General features: G+C 33.3%; 4 protein-coding genes across 4 annotated transcripts; 3 read left to right on the forward strand and 1 right to left on the reverse strand.

Moving 5' to 3' along the window:
- Positions 1–596: 596 nt before the first annotated feature.
- On the reverse strand, positions 597–2,167 carry LOC108212201 (AAA-ATPase At5g57480). Its single transcript, XM_017383928.2, has one exon. The coding sequence runs from the start codon at positions 2,143–2,145 to the stop codon at positions 667–669; it is 1,479 nt and encodes a 492-aa protein (XP_017239417.1). The 5' UTR covers positions 2,146–2,167; the 3' UTR covers positions 597–666.
- A 4,304-nt stretch (positions 2,168–6,471) lies between these two features.
- LOC108211940 (hypothetical protein) lies at positions 6,472–6,988 on the forward strand. The gene has a single exon (XM_017383660.2). It carries the CDS (start codon positions 6,562–6,564, stop codon positions 6,826–6,828), a length of 267 nt encoding a protein of 88 aa, XP_017239149.1. The 5' UTR covers positions 6,472–6,561; the 3' UTR covers positions 6,829–6,988.
- Positions 6,989–10,905: 3,917 nt separating this feature from the next.
- LOC108211939 (uncharacterized) lies at positions 10,906–11,385 on the forward strand. The gene has a single exon (XM_017383658.2). The coding sequence runs from the start codon at positions 10,996–10,998 to the stop codon at positions 11,260–11,262; it is 267 nt and encodes an 88-aa protein (XP_017239147.1). The 5' UTR covers positions 10,906–10,995; the 3' UTR covers positions 11,263–11,385.
- A 1,483-nt stretch (positions 11,386–12,868) lies between these two features.
- On the forward strand, positions 12,869–13,434 carry LOC108213311 (uncharacterized). The gene has a single exon (XM_017385094.2). The coding sequence runs from the start codon at positions 12,975–12,977 to the stop codon at positions 13,239–13,241; it is 267 nt and encodes an 88-aa protein (XP_017240583.1). The 5' UTR covers positions 12,869–12,974; the 3' UTR covers positions 13,242–13,434.
- The last annotated feature ends 3,439 nt before the right edge of the window (positions 13,435–16,873 follow it).

Here is a 16,873-nt window from a genome sequence, read left to right on the forward strand (position 1 = left end):
CGCTAATAAAAAATATAAATGAGGTGGACAAGAAAATATAAGAAGTGAGAGAACAAAAAGTACTTCTATTCCTACAATTCCCCTTTTATTGTAGCTAAGAATAAGTCCAAGAATGCCCTGAATCAATATTCAAAACTTAAATTAGAATTCTTATTTCATTTTCAAGGCATTACTAGGCATGTCTTATTTCAATTCTATCAATAAAAAATTTATTTCTTTCCTATTTTACATATATCTTTTCTCTGATTTTTTCCCTTCCTTCCAATTGTATTAAAAATTGAATATTCTCTCAGCCAATTTATATATGTTGGTATTAAATATATTTTCCATCTATTTAGAATCATAAACAACATAATGATTTTATTAAAATACAACATATCATTCTGAAATAAATTCATATCATAACTTGTATTTTGATAATATTTTTTTAAAAAAATTAAAAATTTAAAATAAGATCAAATGTTAATATATAATAAATTTTATATCTCAACAACAATAATTTAAATAATATATATTAAAAACATTATTTTTTGTATAATGTGAAAAGAAATGATCGCTTTTCCTTGCAAATCTCTGCATCTCAAACTCCCTCTGTCCCCTCCACAATACTCATTATTTAAACAAAAGACTTGCTAAAATTAATATGAAATAATTTAAACTTTGTGATTAAATTATATTCTCAACACTAATTTCTTGACATTGTTTGACGAGCTGATCACCTCCACCACATTGCCTTGGACTAGTCTCCAATGCCCTCGTGTCTTGAATCACATTTCCTTCCTTTTTCTTCTCGGACTTGAATCTCAGTGCCTCCAACAATTCCCAAACAGCTTTTTTCTTGTCTCTCTTATTCTTGATCAGAAGCTCACTGATATCAGCAGGTGTCATTTCTGCTTCATCAATGACTTCCCTCAATTCCTTCATCAGATCTTCATCAATGTCACCTTCTTCGTACTCCAAATAATTTTTAAAAAGTATTTTCAACGAATCAAACGAACAATAGCTCATGAATATATGCATATCCATTCTCCCGCTCCTTAACAATGCTGGATCCAGTTTCTCCACATAATTCGTAGTGAACACAAATATCCTCTCATTTCCGCAACAGGACCATAATCCATCAGTAAAATTTAATAAACCGGATAAAGTAATCGTATTGGCACCCTCTTCGCCTCTCATTTTCTTTGGCCGAGGTCCGTCCAGACCTATTTCACGAACCACATTTCCATTACTCTTCTTCCTATTCGTCAAATTTACTGAACAATCAATATCTTCAATGACAATAATAGACTTCGCACTAGTCTTCATCAACAACTTCCTTAACTCGGAATTTGTCTGCACTTCGGTTAATTCCAGATCATAAATATCGTAACCTAGATAATTCGCCATAGCCGCGATCATACTAGATTTTCCCGTACCAGGAGGACCGTACAACAAATAACCGCGCTTCCATGCGCGGCCGGTCCTCTGATAAAAAGCTTCTCCATCAGCAAAATCCTTAAGATCAGACATGATCCGGTACTTTTTACAAGGATCCATTGCAAGTGTGTCGAATGTACTAGGATGTTTAAATGGCACGGATTCCCATGGATCTAAAGGTCCTCCTCGGGAATTGGTGTACAACAATCTATCCTGATTCAACCTTTTTATTTCACTAGCTCTCTCCATAATAAAACCAAGATACGAATCTAATACAATTTTTTTGTTTTTCTTGTGTATGCGAAGAGTAAAGCCGCGTTTCTCCTCCGGGAGGGGACGCCACGAAATCGTTTGTGGCTGTCTCTGTTTGACAACATGCTCCCATATAACTTGAATGCCGCCGTAAGTATCGATGAGCCGGTCATTATTGGATATTCCGAGACTGATTGCCGAGGAGTTGAGGCCGCGGGTAAGACTCAATCGGTTGGCGGTGATGGATGCGGAGCTGGATAGGTAGAGCTGGACAGCATTGTAGAGTTCATTCGTGTTGACACCGTCGATCTCCGTGATGTCGTAGTAGCAGTAAGAGGAAGCCCAGTGGAGAATCCGTTGAAGTATTTTGATGGAAGCGAAACGGAGTTCTCGTGGGAAAAGAGTGTGTAATAGGCTTTGACAGAAAGCCCAGACGCCCATGAGAGACGCTAAAGATGTCCAAAATTCACTCATGCTTAATTTAGTTTGGTTTTGTGTGTGAATATACAAAGTAGAAAGTGTCTGGGTATTAATACAACTAGTTTAATTACTACTCTAGTTGAATAAGTTTGTCCTAGTTGTCCTATTATTTAGGTAGTTAGTCAAAGTTTATTTTAATAAGTTGTTTGCAGATTAGGTTGCTGCGGTTGCTATTTCATAGGCAGGGAGGTTGTTGCTGATTTGTAGGCTCAATTCTTTGTAATTCTGTTTTGCAAGACGCTATACAGGCCAATGCAGCTTATTAATAAAGTAACGAAGCTGAGGTTGTTGGTGTGCAATTAAACCTGCTATAATTAAATTGTTATGGATCAAAAATCGAAGGATGAGCTTCGTGCTTTTTGATTGATCTCGTGAGTCGGAACTCAGACGGGTCCTTACGAGGTGCCTACGTATCTTTAGCTGGGTGAAGAATCAAGTTAAAAACGTAGTTCTAGTTTGGAGGAGTAGAGCCCTTTATATAGATGTCTCAGGTTTAGAGACTGATTAGAAGTAGGATCACTGGTGTTAGAGATCGAATCGAAGTAGGGGTTTGAGTTAGAGATAGGATAGGACTGATCACTGATCCTTATCTTGAGCTGTTGGAGGTTATCTAAGACTCTAGATAGTTATCTCCAAAATTCAGAGTTCTTGTCGTACTCTCGGAGTCCTGGACTCGTCAGTCAGACTCCTAGTAGGACTAGGATTCGAGTTTTGGGTCCTGACCGGGCTGGAGGCTCGAGCTTTGAGATTGGGCAGCCCATGTTTCTCAAATGTGAATGCCCAACGGACTTTTTATAACCTCAATCTGCTAGATACGAATATTGGGTGATAAACCCAAAAATTTTTAAGGCCAATTTCAGACCCATATCGTAGATCCTCTAGCAGTCATCTTTACTTACTTAAGTATAGAGACATTGCTTATTAGCTCATCTTCTAAATATGGCACTGCAGCTTTGACTCGGAAGGAGATTCGTAGTACTGTATGTCTAGGGTTGAGCAATATGTGTTTTGGAGTCCTTTTCCTAATATTAATGCTTCTTTCTTGGTTTTTCTCTCCTCTTTGATTCATGATGATTCAAGTGATCTCCTCGCGGTTGCGATAAGTTTTACACTACCATATGTACAGTAGAATAAACACTTACTGATCATATGTGTAACTTGATTTCAAGTTGCCCAAAACCCAGTCGTGCAGTCCCCACACATGAACCCCACATTTACGGTAAAGTATCGATTACAATATAAATTCATAGAGAATATTAAACCGCTTGCATTTAAGTTAAATTGTTTGATAAGTTTAACGATCAAACTCGACTCGTTGAGTAAAAACTCGAACTCGATAAGAAAAATTTGACTGCACTCAGGTTAGTTTACGGCCTACACATAGGGGTGAGTTTGTAATATTAAATCATCGGATCCGAGCAAAAAATGGCGAAGAGGTTGTATAGAGTGACACGTGTGTAGTAAGGGAGCCAGCAGCAGAATGATTTGCAAGGGGCAATCTAGACATTGTAACTTTAAAACCACAGGCTGCTCCCACCGTTTATTCCTACAATTTCCCCTTTATTGTAGCAAACCATGTCCTCACTCCCCATCTCTATCTAAGCTCCGCAAGTCTATATAGACACTAAACAGGCTTGTGAAAAATACTCATCAATCAAACAAACTATATCCTCACACAAAACCCAACTCATATTCAAGTTAAAGATTACATTAATTAAGATCACAAAAATGAGCGCTGCAGCAGCAAGCAAAGCATGGATTGTGGCAACAAGCGTGGGGCTAGTAGAGGCTCTTAAAGATCAGGGATTTGCGAGATGGAATTATCCGATTAGGTGCCTTCACCAGCATGCCAAAGCTAACCTTCCATCCTTGTCTCAGGCCAAAAGTTTCTCGCACGACCCGATCATTGGCAGATTGTTAAACACCACCCAAGACAAAGCAAAGCAATCGGAGGAGTCTTTGAGAAAAGTCATGTTCCTCAGCTGTTGGGCTCCAAACTGACATCAGATGGCTTTAACCACCGTAGTTATTAGCTGTCGTTTTGTAGTAGGGAGGGGAGGAGACATAAATTAATTATTTTTGTTGTTAAACCTGTAATGGACAAAGTACTAAATTATATACAGTTTAACTTACTCTTCGTCTTGATCCATCCTCCAACTCAAGTTCAGTGTTCTCTATTTTATAACAACCGATATTTGTTTTACTTGTTTGGCGGAGATTTGACATAATTTTATGTTAATAAACTCATATATAGGTACAGCACGGTTGGATAGCTCAGTGGTTAAAAGCTTATACTCTGTCGTCCCAGGTCCTGGGTTCGACCCTGGCTCACCCGAGAGTATATCTGAGAACACATACTCTTTTGTAAGGCTATAAGTCATATTTGTCAGGGAAAAAAAAAAAAACTCATATATAGGTAAGAAAATTTATACTTTTTACAATTTCATTTTTCTACGGTTAAATTAGTAACTTTATCGGAATTTGACCGCCCATAAAAGAAAACTTTCCGCTGTACACTTTTCTATGAAGTTGAAAATTCATCCAATCTGAGATTTTATCGTTAATTTATTTTTTTTATCTACTTTATTGCTTCCAGATGTGGAATGGGAGACCATGTAAAAGCTAAGTCGCCAGACATAATTTTTATAATTTCAGTTTAATCTAGTATACCTTCTATATATGATTATTTGATAGTAAAATGAAGAAAAAATAGATTTTTTTTGTTACTCAACTTAACTTATTGTGTTTTTAGAAACTTACCACCCAACTAATTCTTTTTTCCTTTTATTCACTAATGTTAGGTTTGGTTTTGTTTTTAGCCACCAACTTAGGTTCGGATTTGATTACTAGCATTATGATCAATTTTTTTGTCACTAAATTTATTGGGTCTTTAGAAACTAACCACTCAACTATAATTTTTTTTTACTCACTAATGTTAGGTTCAGCTTTTTTTTGTCACTGAAGTTAGGTTCGGATTTGATTATTAGCATTACATTTTCTATGTAGCATTATTAAGATATAGTGGTAGTCTGTAATGTTTTGATGATTTGATATATGTTTGTATCTTTATATATAGTACATTTTAGGTCTCCAAGGTCGTTTATATTAGTTGATAAGAATTTTACACGTATTTTATGACTTTTAAAAGATGTAGTTTAGTAAATAATTTTTTATTCCTCCGAATGAAAATTCAGCGTTTAAATTTTTACACAGGAAAAAAATCACAAAAATCTATATTCCCTAAAATGAAACAATGTTCATAATTTAAATAGATTTGGTATCATAATTGTCACTGTATGAGATGTAACGTAGAATATCAATTAAATGGGTGAATTTATATATTTTTTAGCTTTCACATCGAGGAAACAATGACAGGAAATGCAATAATCGACGAATCGAGCAAATGCGTTTCTATCATTATTGGGCGAGGGAAATGCCAGATAGGTAAGTCTCTGAATTGAAAAAAATAGTAGGGTCCTTCTATTTTTTGTCAATAATTACTTTTTATTTTGAAAAGTAATTTTAGAAGAGTATATATTTCAAAAATTAATTTTAGAAGAGTATATATTTCAAAAATTAATTTTCAGCCGTATTTTATAAGGAAATCATTTTCGGAAATGATACTTTCTCGGTTCACTTGTACATGTTTTGTGTAAACCATGTAAACAATCCGGGGAATATGGGATAGGATCACGTGCAAAAATTACATATTGTTTGAATAATACAGGAGAATATGGTACGAAGTTGCCTCTTGCCGTTTTTAACACAAAAAGAAGACAGTTCTCCAAACGAATGGTATGGGCAACAGGAAACCGGGTGCTCAACCATTACACTCTGCTCCCGAGTTTTAAAAAGGAAAGAAAGCAAGTGAAGAAAAAAGAAAGTTATTTAACTTTCACTCCTACTCGTGCTCCCGAGTTTTTTAAAAGGAGGAAAGTGAGTGAAAGTGAGTGAAAATATAGTATACTTTCACTCTAAAACTTTCACTCCAAAAATGAGATGAAAGTGAAAGCACACTTGCTTTCACTTGCTTTCAATTGCATTCACTTGCTTTCTCTCCTAAAAAAATTCGGGAGCAAAGCATTAGTTTTCTACTGGTTATAAACTTTAAAGTTGGTTCCAATACATGCAAGTGATAGTAAACGCCAAAACCCAAACCAAAACCCACTTGCTAACTTGTGTCGCCCACCAAAACACTCTCCAAACAACCCGTGCATGCCCCTGGTTTTGCCTCTTGTTTTCTATTTCTATCATATGCTGTACTTTTGGCCTTTGGGTGCCTCCTTTTACTCTCTATATGTATATATAAAGCTCATACGTCTCTCTTTGGCATTCATCAAACTTCAGAGCTTATCATATTCACTACAAGGTATATACAATTGTCGATCCCAGCTTAATTAAAGAGACAGAATGAGTTCAACAAGCAAAGCATGGTTAGTTGCTGCAAGTGTAGGTGCAGTGGAGGCACTCAAAGATCAAGGCTTCTGCAGATGGAATTACACGATGAGATCACTTCATCATCACGTCAAGAACAATCTCAAGTCCTCCACTTCCTCGTTTGCTCATCAAACCAAGAAGCAGCTGAGCAGTAATATTAAGGATCAGAGTGACAAGGCTAAACAATCCGAAGAATCACTAAGAAAAGTCATGTACTTGAGTTGTTGGGGTCCCAATTGACCCCCAGATTCCATTCGGTTTCGTGCTAAATTTTGATAATCTTGTGTATTTATATGCTACACAATTTTGGTAGATATTCTTGTATATTTATACAATACCTGTGTAGCGTCAACAAGACTTTGTGATAATATCACTAACATTGAAATTTTCTGATATTAAAGCCCATGACCACAAGATCGTATATAAGAAACTACTTATGTTGAAATTATTAAACTAAAACATATTCAAATATGAGTGATTGACACTTTGCACCCCTTATGTTTAGGCGCTTTTTCGATTTGGTATCAAACAAATTTTTTTGACAATATACATCCTAGAATTTGAATAGCGTTTCACTTTGCACCCTTTTGACCACTCTTCGTTTAATTGACCGTTAAAAGTTAACAGATTTACCCTTTTCACTTTGCACCCTACAATTTTAATTTTTTTTTTCATAAGTATTTTGAAATATTTTTTTTCATGAAATGCTAGAGCCGCCAAGGGAAACAAAACGAGCATGCCAAGTTCTCATATTTGTGATGGGATCTGTCCATACACTTGATTTTTCTTTGCTCCTCTTTACTCCAGGAAACTGGATCTTCTCTACTGCTGTAGCTAACGCCCAAACCGTGTCGTATGGTTGCAGACAAAACAAATTAACATCGCTTCTTATATTTTCAATGAGAGTAGGTTGTTGCTGCAGTAACAGAAATTTATTCCACCCGATTCTGAAATTCTCCAGATTTTCTGACTTAGGTACATAAGGCCTTACGCCTATAACGCCTTCCATTAATTCAATAGTTGGAGCATCCAAGGAGCTTAGTGAATTTGATAAAGCGTCAGTAATGATCCATGCAATTCCTTTGCAAGCACATCAAGAAATGGAGCTTCGATTGCTCTACATTCATGAAATAAAATTAAAATTATGGAGTGTAAAGTGAAAAAGGTACATCTGTTAATTTTAAACGGTCAATTAAATGAAGAGGGGTCAAAGTGGTGCAAAGCCAAATGCTTTTCAAACTCTAGGTCGAAAAAAAAATTTGTTTAAAATCAAATCGAAAAAACGCATAAACATAAGGGGTCCAAAAGTTTCAATCACTGTTGATTTTGTGTGATTGTTCAATATATTTTATGTAATCTGAAATCTCGATTAAATCCATGACATTTCAAAATATTGTGCTTACATCCAAAATTTTTATATTAATTTACAATATTTAATATAAAAATAGCATAAAATCAAAATTATAATTTATTAAAATTCATAATTTCTATATAATTTATTAAAATTTAATACACCCAACTAAATTTGACATATATGGAAATAAAATTAGAGAATATGGAAAAACAAGCAGGGTGAGTCACTAAATCGAATTTTGTGGATCTGCCACGTCTCCAAGCCACGTTTTCAATACTATCTAGATTCTAGATGACTCCCGAATGCGAAAGCCGATATGCATCAAAATCTTTGACCAACTAGCTAGCCCCGTATATAGGGACAGTTACAAAGCTTATCTAAGAAATAGGTTAAATAGTTGTAGTAAAACATACTCCTGTATCTGATACAAGTGCAGTCAGCACTCGGCAGTATGGAGTTAGATAGGATGAGTTACCTGAATCTTTTCTGGTTGGTATCTAGCAGCGTTGCGCTTGTTTTAAATAACAAGAATGGTCATCACAGGTCAATGAAGTTTGGTCTCCTTGCATGTTTTCGTGACAGTCTTCATGCAGATAGTGATACATCATTTTGCTCTGGCGAAATATGGAAGGAGAAGTATGCAGGACAGGAAAGAAGAAATCATGTCATCAACAAGTCGATCCGACAGGTCATGTTCTTCAACTCTTGGGTCTGAGGTGTTTGGCTGCTACTGGATTTTTTTTTGTCGTCATATATATATATATATATATGTATGTATGTGTATGTATAAATGTGTGCACAGACAACTTTGATCAAGTGTTAGTAGTTTCTTGTTTTATTATTCCTCCGTGTCAAATAGTTGAGCAATTTAAGGTTAATTGATGGTCAAGTTTCATAATTTATTTTTTTTAATTTTTTTTAATAAATAAAAGTTTCTTATCTAAACTTTTATTTCTAAAACAAAATTTTAAATATGTCCAAAATCAAGGAGACAGGCCAATATCTATGCATGTGTGTGCTATGATATCTCCCGTGAACTTTCCAAATAAACAATTTGATCTATATATATGGGAAGATTAATAGATATTATATTTAGGAGTCATTTGTTAAATCTGAACAACATTTTCTGGACGATAAAAATATCCGTACGAGTATATAATCTGGATGATAAATGAATTATGTTGTTTGTTAAATATAATATACAAGACTTTCTGACTGGCAAATTTTAGGCGTCAATTAATTTAATTATTAATATCATCTAGAGGTGTTATTTTTGTAATTTAAATATTATTTTTATTCAAAAAATATCAGTATTTATTATTAAATGAAAGAAATTATTTGATTTATAAGTAATTTAATTCTATTCACGGTGATCTTCACCTATTATATTATATTAAATAATTGATAATATTATTAAATAAAATGTGTATCATAATAATTATATAATATTTATTAAAAATTCATCATTCATGAGATTACAAGATTATTTTAATCATGTAAAAAGTAACTAATAAATAAAGTAGCAAGGGCATGTGTCCATGACGTGAGAATATGGTATCAGGAATGGTTCAGCTGATTTATGGCAGTGTCGTCCAGAACAATTTCGGTCTGGTCCAATTTTAAAAAGATGGACAAATAATCTGGACAGGAAACGTATGGATGATTCAGTTCATTTCCTCTCGTTCACTTGTTAACAAATGACCTCTTAGTATTTGCCATTCTCTGAATCTCTCTATCGATCTATGAATTTTTCTTGAATCTCTCTTCTTCGATGTGAAGTTAATCTACACGGAATTTATATATGAATGCATGTGTGCAGACATTGGTGTAAAATATTTTAATTTTATATAATATAATATATGTCATTGTTCTAAAATGACATCTCTAAAAAACAAAAACAAAAAAGAATTTAAATATCTCCAATTATAATTTCATCACGATATAATAATGGTATATAAGATATAGCAGTCAATATATTAATTAGTATTTAGCAATGCTAAAATAATTAATATGTATTAAATATGCATGATTTTATGTTAATTTTATCATACAAAATATATAAATAATATTTCATTTTGGATTCTAGACATGTTGTAAGATTTTTTAATATTTAATTTTAATAAATTAGATAAGTTCGATGTTAAATTGATAGGTTAAACTTAAGTTTTTTCTCTAAACTTTATGAATTTAGGTTTAACCAAATGACAAATACACAAATATATTATTGAGAAAAAAAAACGGGAGTACTCTAAACAGTAAAAACAGGGCGTGCTGCTTGGTGAAGGGTTGAAATACTGCCTCCTACATCGCGAGCGACTTTTAATAAAAAAAAATTATTTTAAGAAATATGCTTTCTATAATGCAACTCTACATACGCACACGCGTGTTCCCAAAGATTTGGTATATACACTAAAAACATTGAAACTCTTCCAACAAGTTTTCAATTTTAATTTAAAAAACATGTGAAAAATAGGTTTCAATGAATTTTTAGTGGGCTTAACTAAAAATGTCATTAAAAATGAAACAAAGAAATTTTTTCATGGATTAGCCAACAACTATGGAATAAGTTGCCCTCTTTTTCTCTCTCTCTTGTTTAGTTATCATTTTGACTTTTTTAAATTATTTGAGGTGGCTAAAGACTATATATTCACTTCTTAACTTTAAAATTATATTTTACGAACTGAAATATATAGTTTGTATTTTTATTCAATTTTTTGAAAAATAATTAAAAAAAATAAATAAAGGAAACTAATTTGCAGGCCAGAAACCAGGTGCTTACTGATTGCTGCACTTTGTAACTGACATGTGTACGTGGTAATAAAGCCAAAACGAAAACAGCTGGGACTATCCTCTTGCCCACCAAAACACTGGCCAAACAAGCGGTGCATGCCCCTGGTTTAGCCTTCTGTTCCCCTGGTTTTCTATTCCACCTTATTTTCATTCCTATATATAAATCAGACATTACACTTCCCCACTCCTCAAATCACAAGTTAACCAATACTCATCACAAGGCATACGCTACTCTTTTCGGTTTCCATCCAAGATAAAATAGAATGAGTTCAACGAGCAAAGCATGGTTAGTGGCTGCAAGCGTGGGGGCAGTTGAGGCACTCAAGGATCAAGGCTTCTGCAGATGGAATTACACCATGAGATCACTTCATCATCATGTCAAGAACAATCTCAAGTCCTCCGCTTCCTCTTTTGCTCATCAAACCAAGAAGCAGCTGAGCAGTGATATTAGGGATCAGAGTGACAAGGCTAAACAATCCGAAGAATCACTAAGAAAAGTCATGTACTTGAGTTGTTGGGGTCCCAATTGACCCCCAAGATTCCATTCGGTTTCGTAATATATATTTTGGTAGATCATCTTGTAGATAACTTTGTAGTGTCTATATGACACAGATTATATGGATTCTAATAGAATTGAGTTCTGGGAAACCTTATATTCATGTTGTATTCTGAAATTCAATTTTACACCACAAAATTCAAAGCTATCTAGATCAGTCAATCTCACGAGGTTTCACCATAAACTTTTCAATAGTACTGAAGTTGAAATGAATTTGTTAATTCCTTTCCGTCAAAACCGGTAAGAACAAGTCGAACAATGTCTTAGCAATTACCTTATAAATATAACAAAAAATAGTATCATGATGATTTAAGACATTATTTTAATATATCAATTCTAACAATATGTTTTATTATTAAAATAATAATATATTTGAACTATTGTTGGAGGGAAATGAAAAGGAGAGAGCAGAGAGAAGTGTTGAAATGAGAGAAAACTAATTTTTTATTGGCAGAAATGATTTAGGACATGCATACTTAGTGCCTCAAAAATAAGGCATTTGACAGATATACATATACTAGTATTTTAAGGCACCATTGGGACATTGTTGGAGCACTCATTTGCTTCAAATGTCTTAAATTTTGATTTAAGACATCAATTTGGGGCACTTTTTGACTTGCTTTAAAGAATTGAAACCTTCGAAATTCTCATATACGATAATATAGCCTAATATAATAACCGACTAAGATAAAGCCAAATAATGATCTAACAAATATCCTATAAGTATATTAAAAAATGGAACTCGAGTAATATGTATTGTAATGTCATATTACTATAAAAATAATATATTCGAATAAGAATCGAAAGACGTGTCAAAATGAGTTATTTTATTTATAAAAATGACTCAGGACAAACATAGTACTACCTTGTTAAGATATTTGTTGGGATAATCCCAGTGTTTTGCGACAACACTACTTTTAAATTTTTGGAACTTGCATCAAAGAAATTGTCCCAGTCTATATCACTAATTAAAAAAACTGATCATCTCATTTCGATGGCTGAACGATTCTCACTAAAAAATTGAACCAACTATTAATAAGAAAATAACTAAAGATAAAATGCTCAATTGACAGAAGAGCATGAGTGATCGTGTGTGAGTATTTGTATCGTAGTACAAAAAAGTCGATTCAATGGAGTTTAGGAGTTTAGTACTGCCATTTTTTTTAAATTATTCTATTTTAATTTTTAGAGGAGTGTTAGGTGTTTAAATTGAATTTTAATAATGCAATTTTGATTAATGTGACATGACCCATTTTTTATAGGAATAACTAAATACAAGTCTTGCAATAAAACATGTTTCGAGCGAAAATCGGACCCCCTATTAAAAAGATAACGTGTGAAAAAAGCCCGACAATAAAATAAAAAATAACAGTATGATGATAAGGAAACAGGAACAACTCCCTAAATACCTGGTAGGCGCAATCAGAAACAGGGTGCTCGCTGGACATTGTAACTCACATGTGTACGTGTAGTCACACTAAAACAATTGGTGCATGCCCCTGGTTTAGCCTTGTGCACCCATGGTTTTCTATTTCTACCTTATCATCATTTCTTATGCCTCATCCTATATATACACCAACTCACACATCTCACTCATCAAACCACACAGTTTCACTCAAAAGGCATACAAATACAATACTCCTCCTCCTCCCAGCTTGAATCAAAGAAACACAGAGCTCAAAGAGAATGAGTTCCGCAAGCAAAGCATGGTTAGTAGCTGCAAGCGTAGGGGCCGTTGAGGCACTCAAGGATCAAGGCTTCTGCAGATGGAATTACACAATGAGATCACTTCATCATCACGTCAAGAACAATCTCAAGTCCTCTGCTTCCTCTTTTGCTCATCAAACCAAGAAGCAGCTGAGCAGTAATATTAGGGATCAGAGTGACAAGGCTAAACAATCCGAAGAATCTCTGAGAAAAGTCATGTACTTGAGTTGTTGGGGTCCCAATTGACCCCCAAGATTCCATTCGGTTTCGTAATATGTATTTTGGTAGAGCATCTTGTAGATAACTTTGTAGTGTCAACATGACACAGAGATTATATGGATTGTAATTTTAATAGAATTGAGTTCTGGGAAACCTTATACTCATGTTGTATTCTTAAATTCAATTTTTTACATCACATAATTCAAAACTACTTAGATCAGTCTAAAAGCTCATGAGGTTTCACGATAAACATTTCAAATGGAGAAGTTGAAGTGAATTTGTTAATCGGTTTTTCTAGTGTGCGCGCATGCTAAACACTTAAAATTATAAGTTTGACTCATTTTGATTGGCTCTTGTTTTTTAATAATGATGGACCTCTGCATATACAATAACCATATCAATCAAAATTCTTCAAACATGTAAAATTTATTGCTTAACATGTGTTGATGATACACACTAGACAAACTCTTGTTAATTCTTTTCGGTCAAAACTTGTAAAGAATTGAAACCTTCGAAATTCGTGGATACGATAATTTAGAACAATTCAATATCCGACTACGATACACATGAACTCCAGTAATATGTATTGTTATTATATTTTTCTATTATAAAAATAATATATTTGAATTATCATTTCAGGGATACACATGAACTCCGATAATATGTATTGTTATTATATTTTTTTATTATGAAAATAATATATTTGAATAATCATTTCAGAGGAGGGAAAAGATGTGCATCGAAAGATAGATTGAAACGGAGTGAAATTAATATTTTATTTATAAAAATGATTTAGGACAAACATAATAGTATCTTATTAATTAAGATATTTTTTGGGATAATTTCAATGACTCACGACAAACTATTGGTCCTGAAACACTCAATTTTTTTTCAAATATCATAAATTTTGACTTCAGTAATCAATTAAAAATATTGTCAAACTTGCATCAAAGGAGTTGTCCCAATCTGCATCACTAATTGTCCCAAACAATTGAACCAACTATTAAGAAGAAATTAGTCAATTAGAGGCGTGCAAGATGGTCCGGGCATCGGATTATGGGGAAAAAAAATGCTAAGAAGAAAAAAATTACAGATAAAATTCTCAATTGAGGCATGAGTGATTGTGTGTGAGTATTTGTATCGTAGTACAAAAATAATTGATTCGATGAAGTTTAGGAGTTCAGTGCTGTCAGGTTTTATTTTTGTTTTTTTATTTTACTTTAATTTTTAGAGGAGTGTTAGGTGTTCAAATTGAATTTTAATAAAGCAATTTTGATTAATTGAATTTTAATAAAGCAATCTATCTATTATATCTATCTATTATATTATATTATATTATATTATATTATATTATATTATATATATAATAGACCAACATGCCACATTTTATTCATCATGTAAATTACCTTTTTAACCCTCTTTTTCATTAATATACTTGCAACTAATATCTCTTCCATTAATTAATACATATAATTAATAACTTGCAATTAATACGTGTAATTATATCTAAGACTTTAATGAATTCATTATTAGACATGTAATTGATGTGTTTACCTTCTTTATTACTCTCTATTTCCCTCTCATTTCTTTACGGTTACCTGAAAGGACATCTTCGATAAAAAGATTATTTTGATATTTGCATAACTTACATAAAATTTAAATTCACTTAGAATCCTCTCCAATAGGACATCTTTATTTAATTGATTCCGTCAAAAGTCAAATGGTCAAACTAGCTCAAAAAGAATTTCCAAAATTATATTTATATTATATAAATATAAATAATACTCCTTGTTTATAAAAAGATTTTCAATATTTTTCTAAGGAGTATTCAAATTTTTACATCGCAATTTATCGGACGAGAAATATCGATTAATGGTATCTTCTTGTTTTACAATTGCAAAAGCGAAATGCAAAAGAAGCTTGAACAAGGAATATACATTCATTATATTCTTTAGAACACTCTTTTGACATTTATTTGAAAAGACAAAAATTTATTACTCAAGTCTTTTAGTTTAAAGTAATTTATTCCCAATTATTCAATTTATTATTTTACGGAATAAATTATTTTAAACTCTCAAAATATTTCCTTCAAAATTCAAAATATTTTATCTTCAAGGAAATATATTTCAAAGTGTTTACTCAAGTCAAAATATTAGCCAAAGTTCTGTTCAAACTCGCAAATGGCTAATCGTATTTTATTCAAACCCGGAGACCGGTTTTTATCGTTTTAAATCCAAATAAAATACTTCTACTTGCTAGAATGACTTGAAACTTGAGATGGATCATTTGAATAATGTTTTTGGTGCATAGTAAAATTTTCGTAATTTTCTGAGAAGTTTGGTCCGGACGCGATTTTTAGGGGCTGACTGGGATCTTTGACTGGACGTTTGACCAAGTCAACATTGACCAAAATTGACCAAAATTTCCAGATCACCATTTTCCAATATTCTATGATTTATCATATTTTTGGTGTAATTTATTGGAGGTTTCGAAAAATCATCGCATTTAATAACGATACAAAGTTACGTTATTAATCAAATTCTCGGTAAGCGTGTTTGTCTTTTAGTGACACAACTCAGCTGAGATTTCTCCCATAAAGTTGTTTGTCTTATTATGCAAGTGGCAAACAAACACAACAAAACCACAATCCACACCTTTTCAATCTCCACCCTTTATTTTCCTTTCATCTCAACCATTCACTCCACCCACTTCCCTCTATAAATACCCACCTCCCACACACCAAAATACTTCTAAGCTAAGAGCCAAGAAAGTGCTGAGATTTTTAGAAGTCATCAAGTTTTTCAAGTTTATACTCTCTCTCTTTAATACTTCTCACCCAAAACCTTCCCTCTCTCAAATATATATTCATATATACAAGGTTTTGATTCTCAAGCTCTAACCCACCAAGTTAGCTCACCCACAATCACTTCCAAGCCTCCGTAAAGGCTGCCCAAGTTCGTCCAAGTGCCCAAAATCCGGCCGAACCTCCGGCGAATTTTTCCGGCGAACTTTTCCGGTCATCTCCCGTAAGTGGTTTCTTCTTAGCTTCTTATTTGTGTCTTAACCGACCATTTTGTTGCAGGACTTTGTACTTAAACTCTCTTCATCTTACAAGTTCTTCAACAAGGTTCTCTAAAAGAGACCAAAAGATCCGGATTTGTTCAAGATATAAAAGATATATATATCTCTCTCTTTTTAAAGAGAACAAAGAAAGAACATCCGAAGAAGTACTCGATCTCTTCAAAGAGACAAAAGATTTGAACATAGTTTCAAGAGTACTTAATCTCTACAAGAGATTTGTGATAAAAGCATCGTCGTCCTTCCATCTATCACCTTAGTGTTGTGTGGAAGAAAGATTTACGACAAAAGAGCTTTTAATCACTATAGCTTCAAAAGCAAAGTTTAGCAACTTATTTGTTGTTATTATCTTGGCTAAACTTTGAGAAGCTAGAGAAAGCATATTCGATCCCGCACTAACTTAACTTTATTATCTCGGGAAAATATCGAATATTCCGAACTATTGTTCGAGGAAGCTTTCTACATCCTAAACTTCAAAGAGCACAACTCAAAGAGGCTAGCCACCCACATTCTATTTATCTTGGCTTTATCAAGTTGTGCAAGAAGTTAAAGAAAGGATATTTTACAATCTCCGAGATCTC

The sequence above is a fragment of the Daucus carota genome, chromosome 3, assembly GCF_001625215.2.
Source record: "Daucus carota subsp. sativus chromosome 3, DH1 v3.0, whole genome shotgun sequence".
In the NCBI taxonomy this organism is placed as follows: domain Eukaryota; kingdom Viridiplantae; phylum Streptophyta; class Magnoliopsida; order Apiales; family Apiaceae; genus Daucus; species Daucus carota.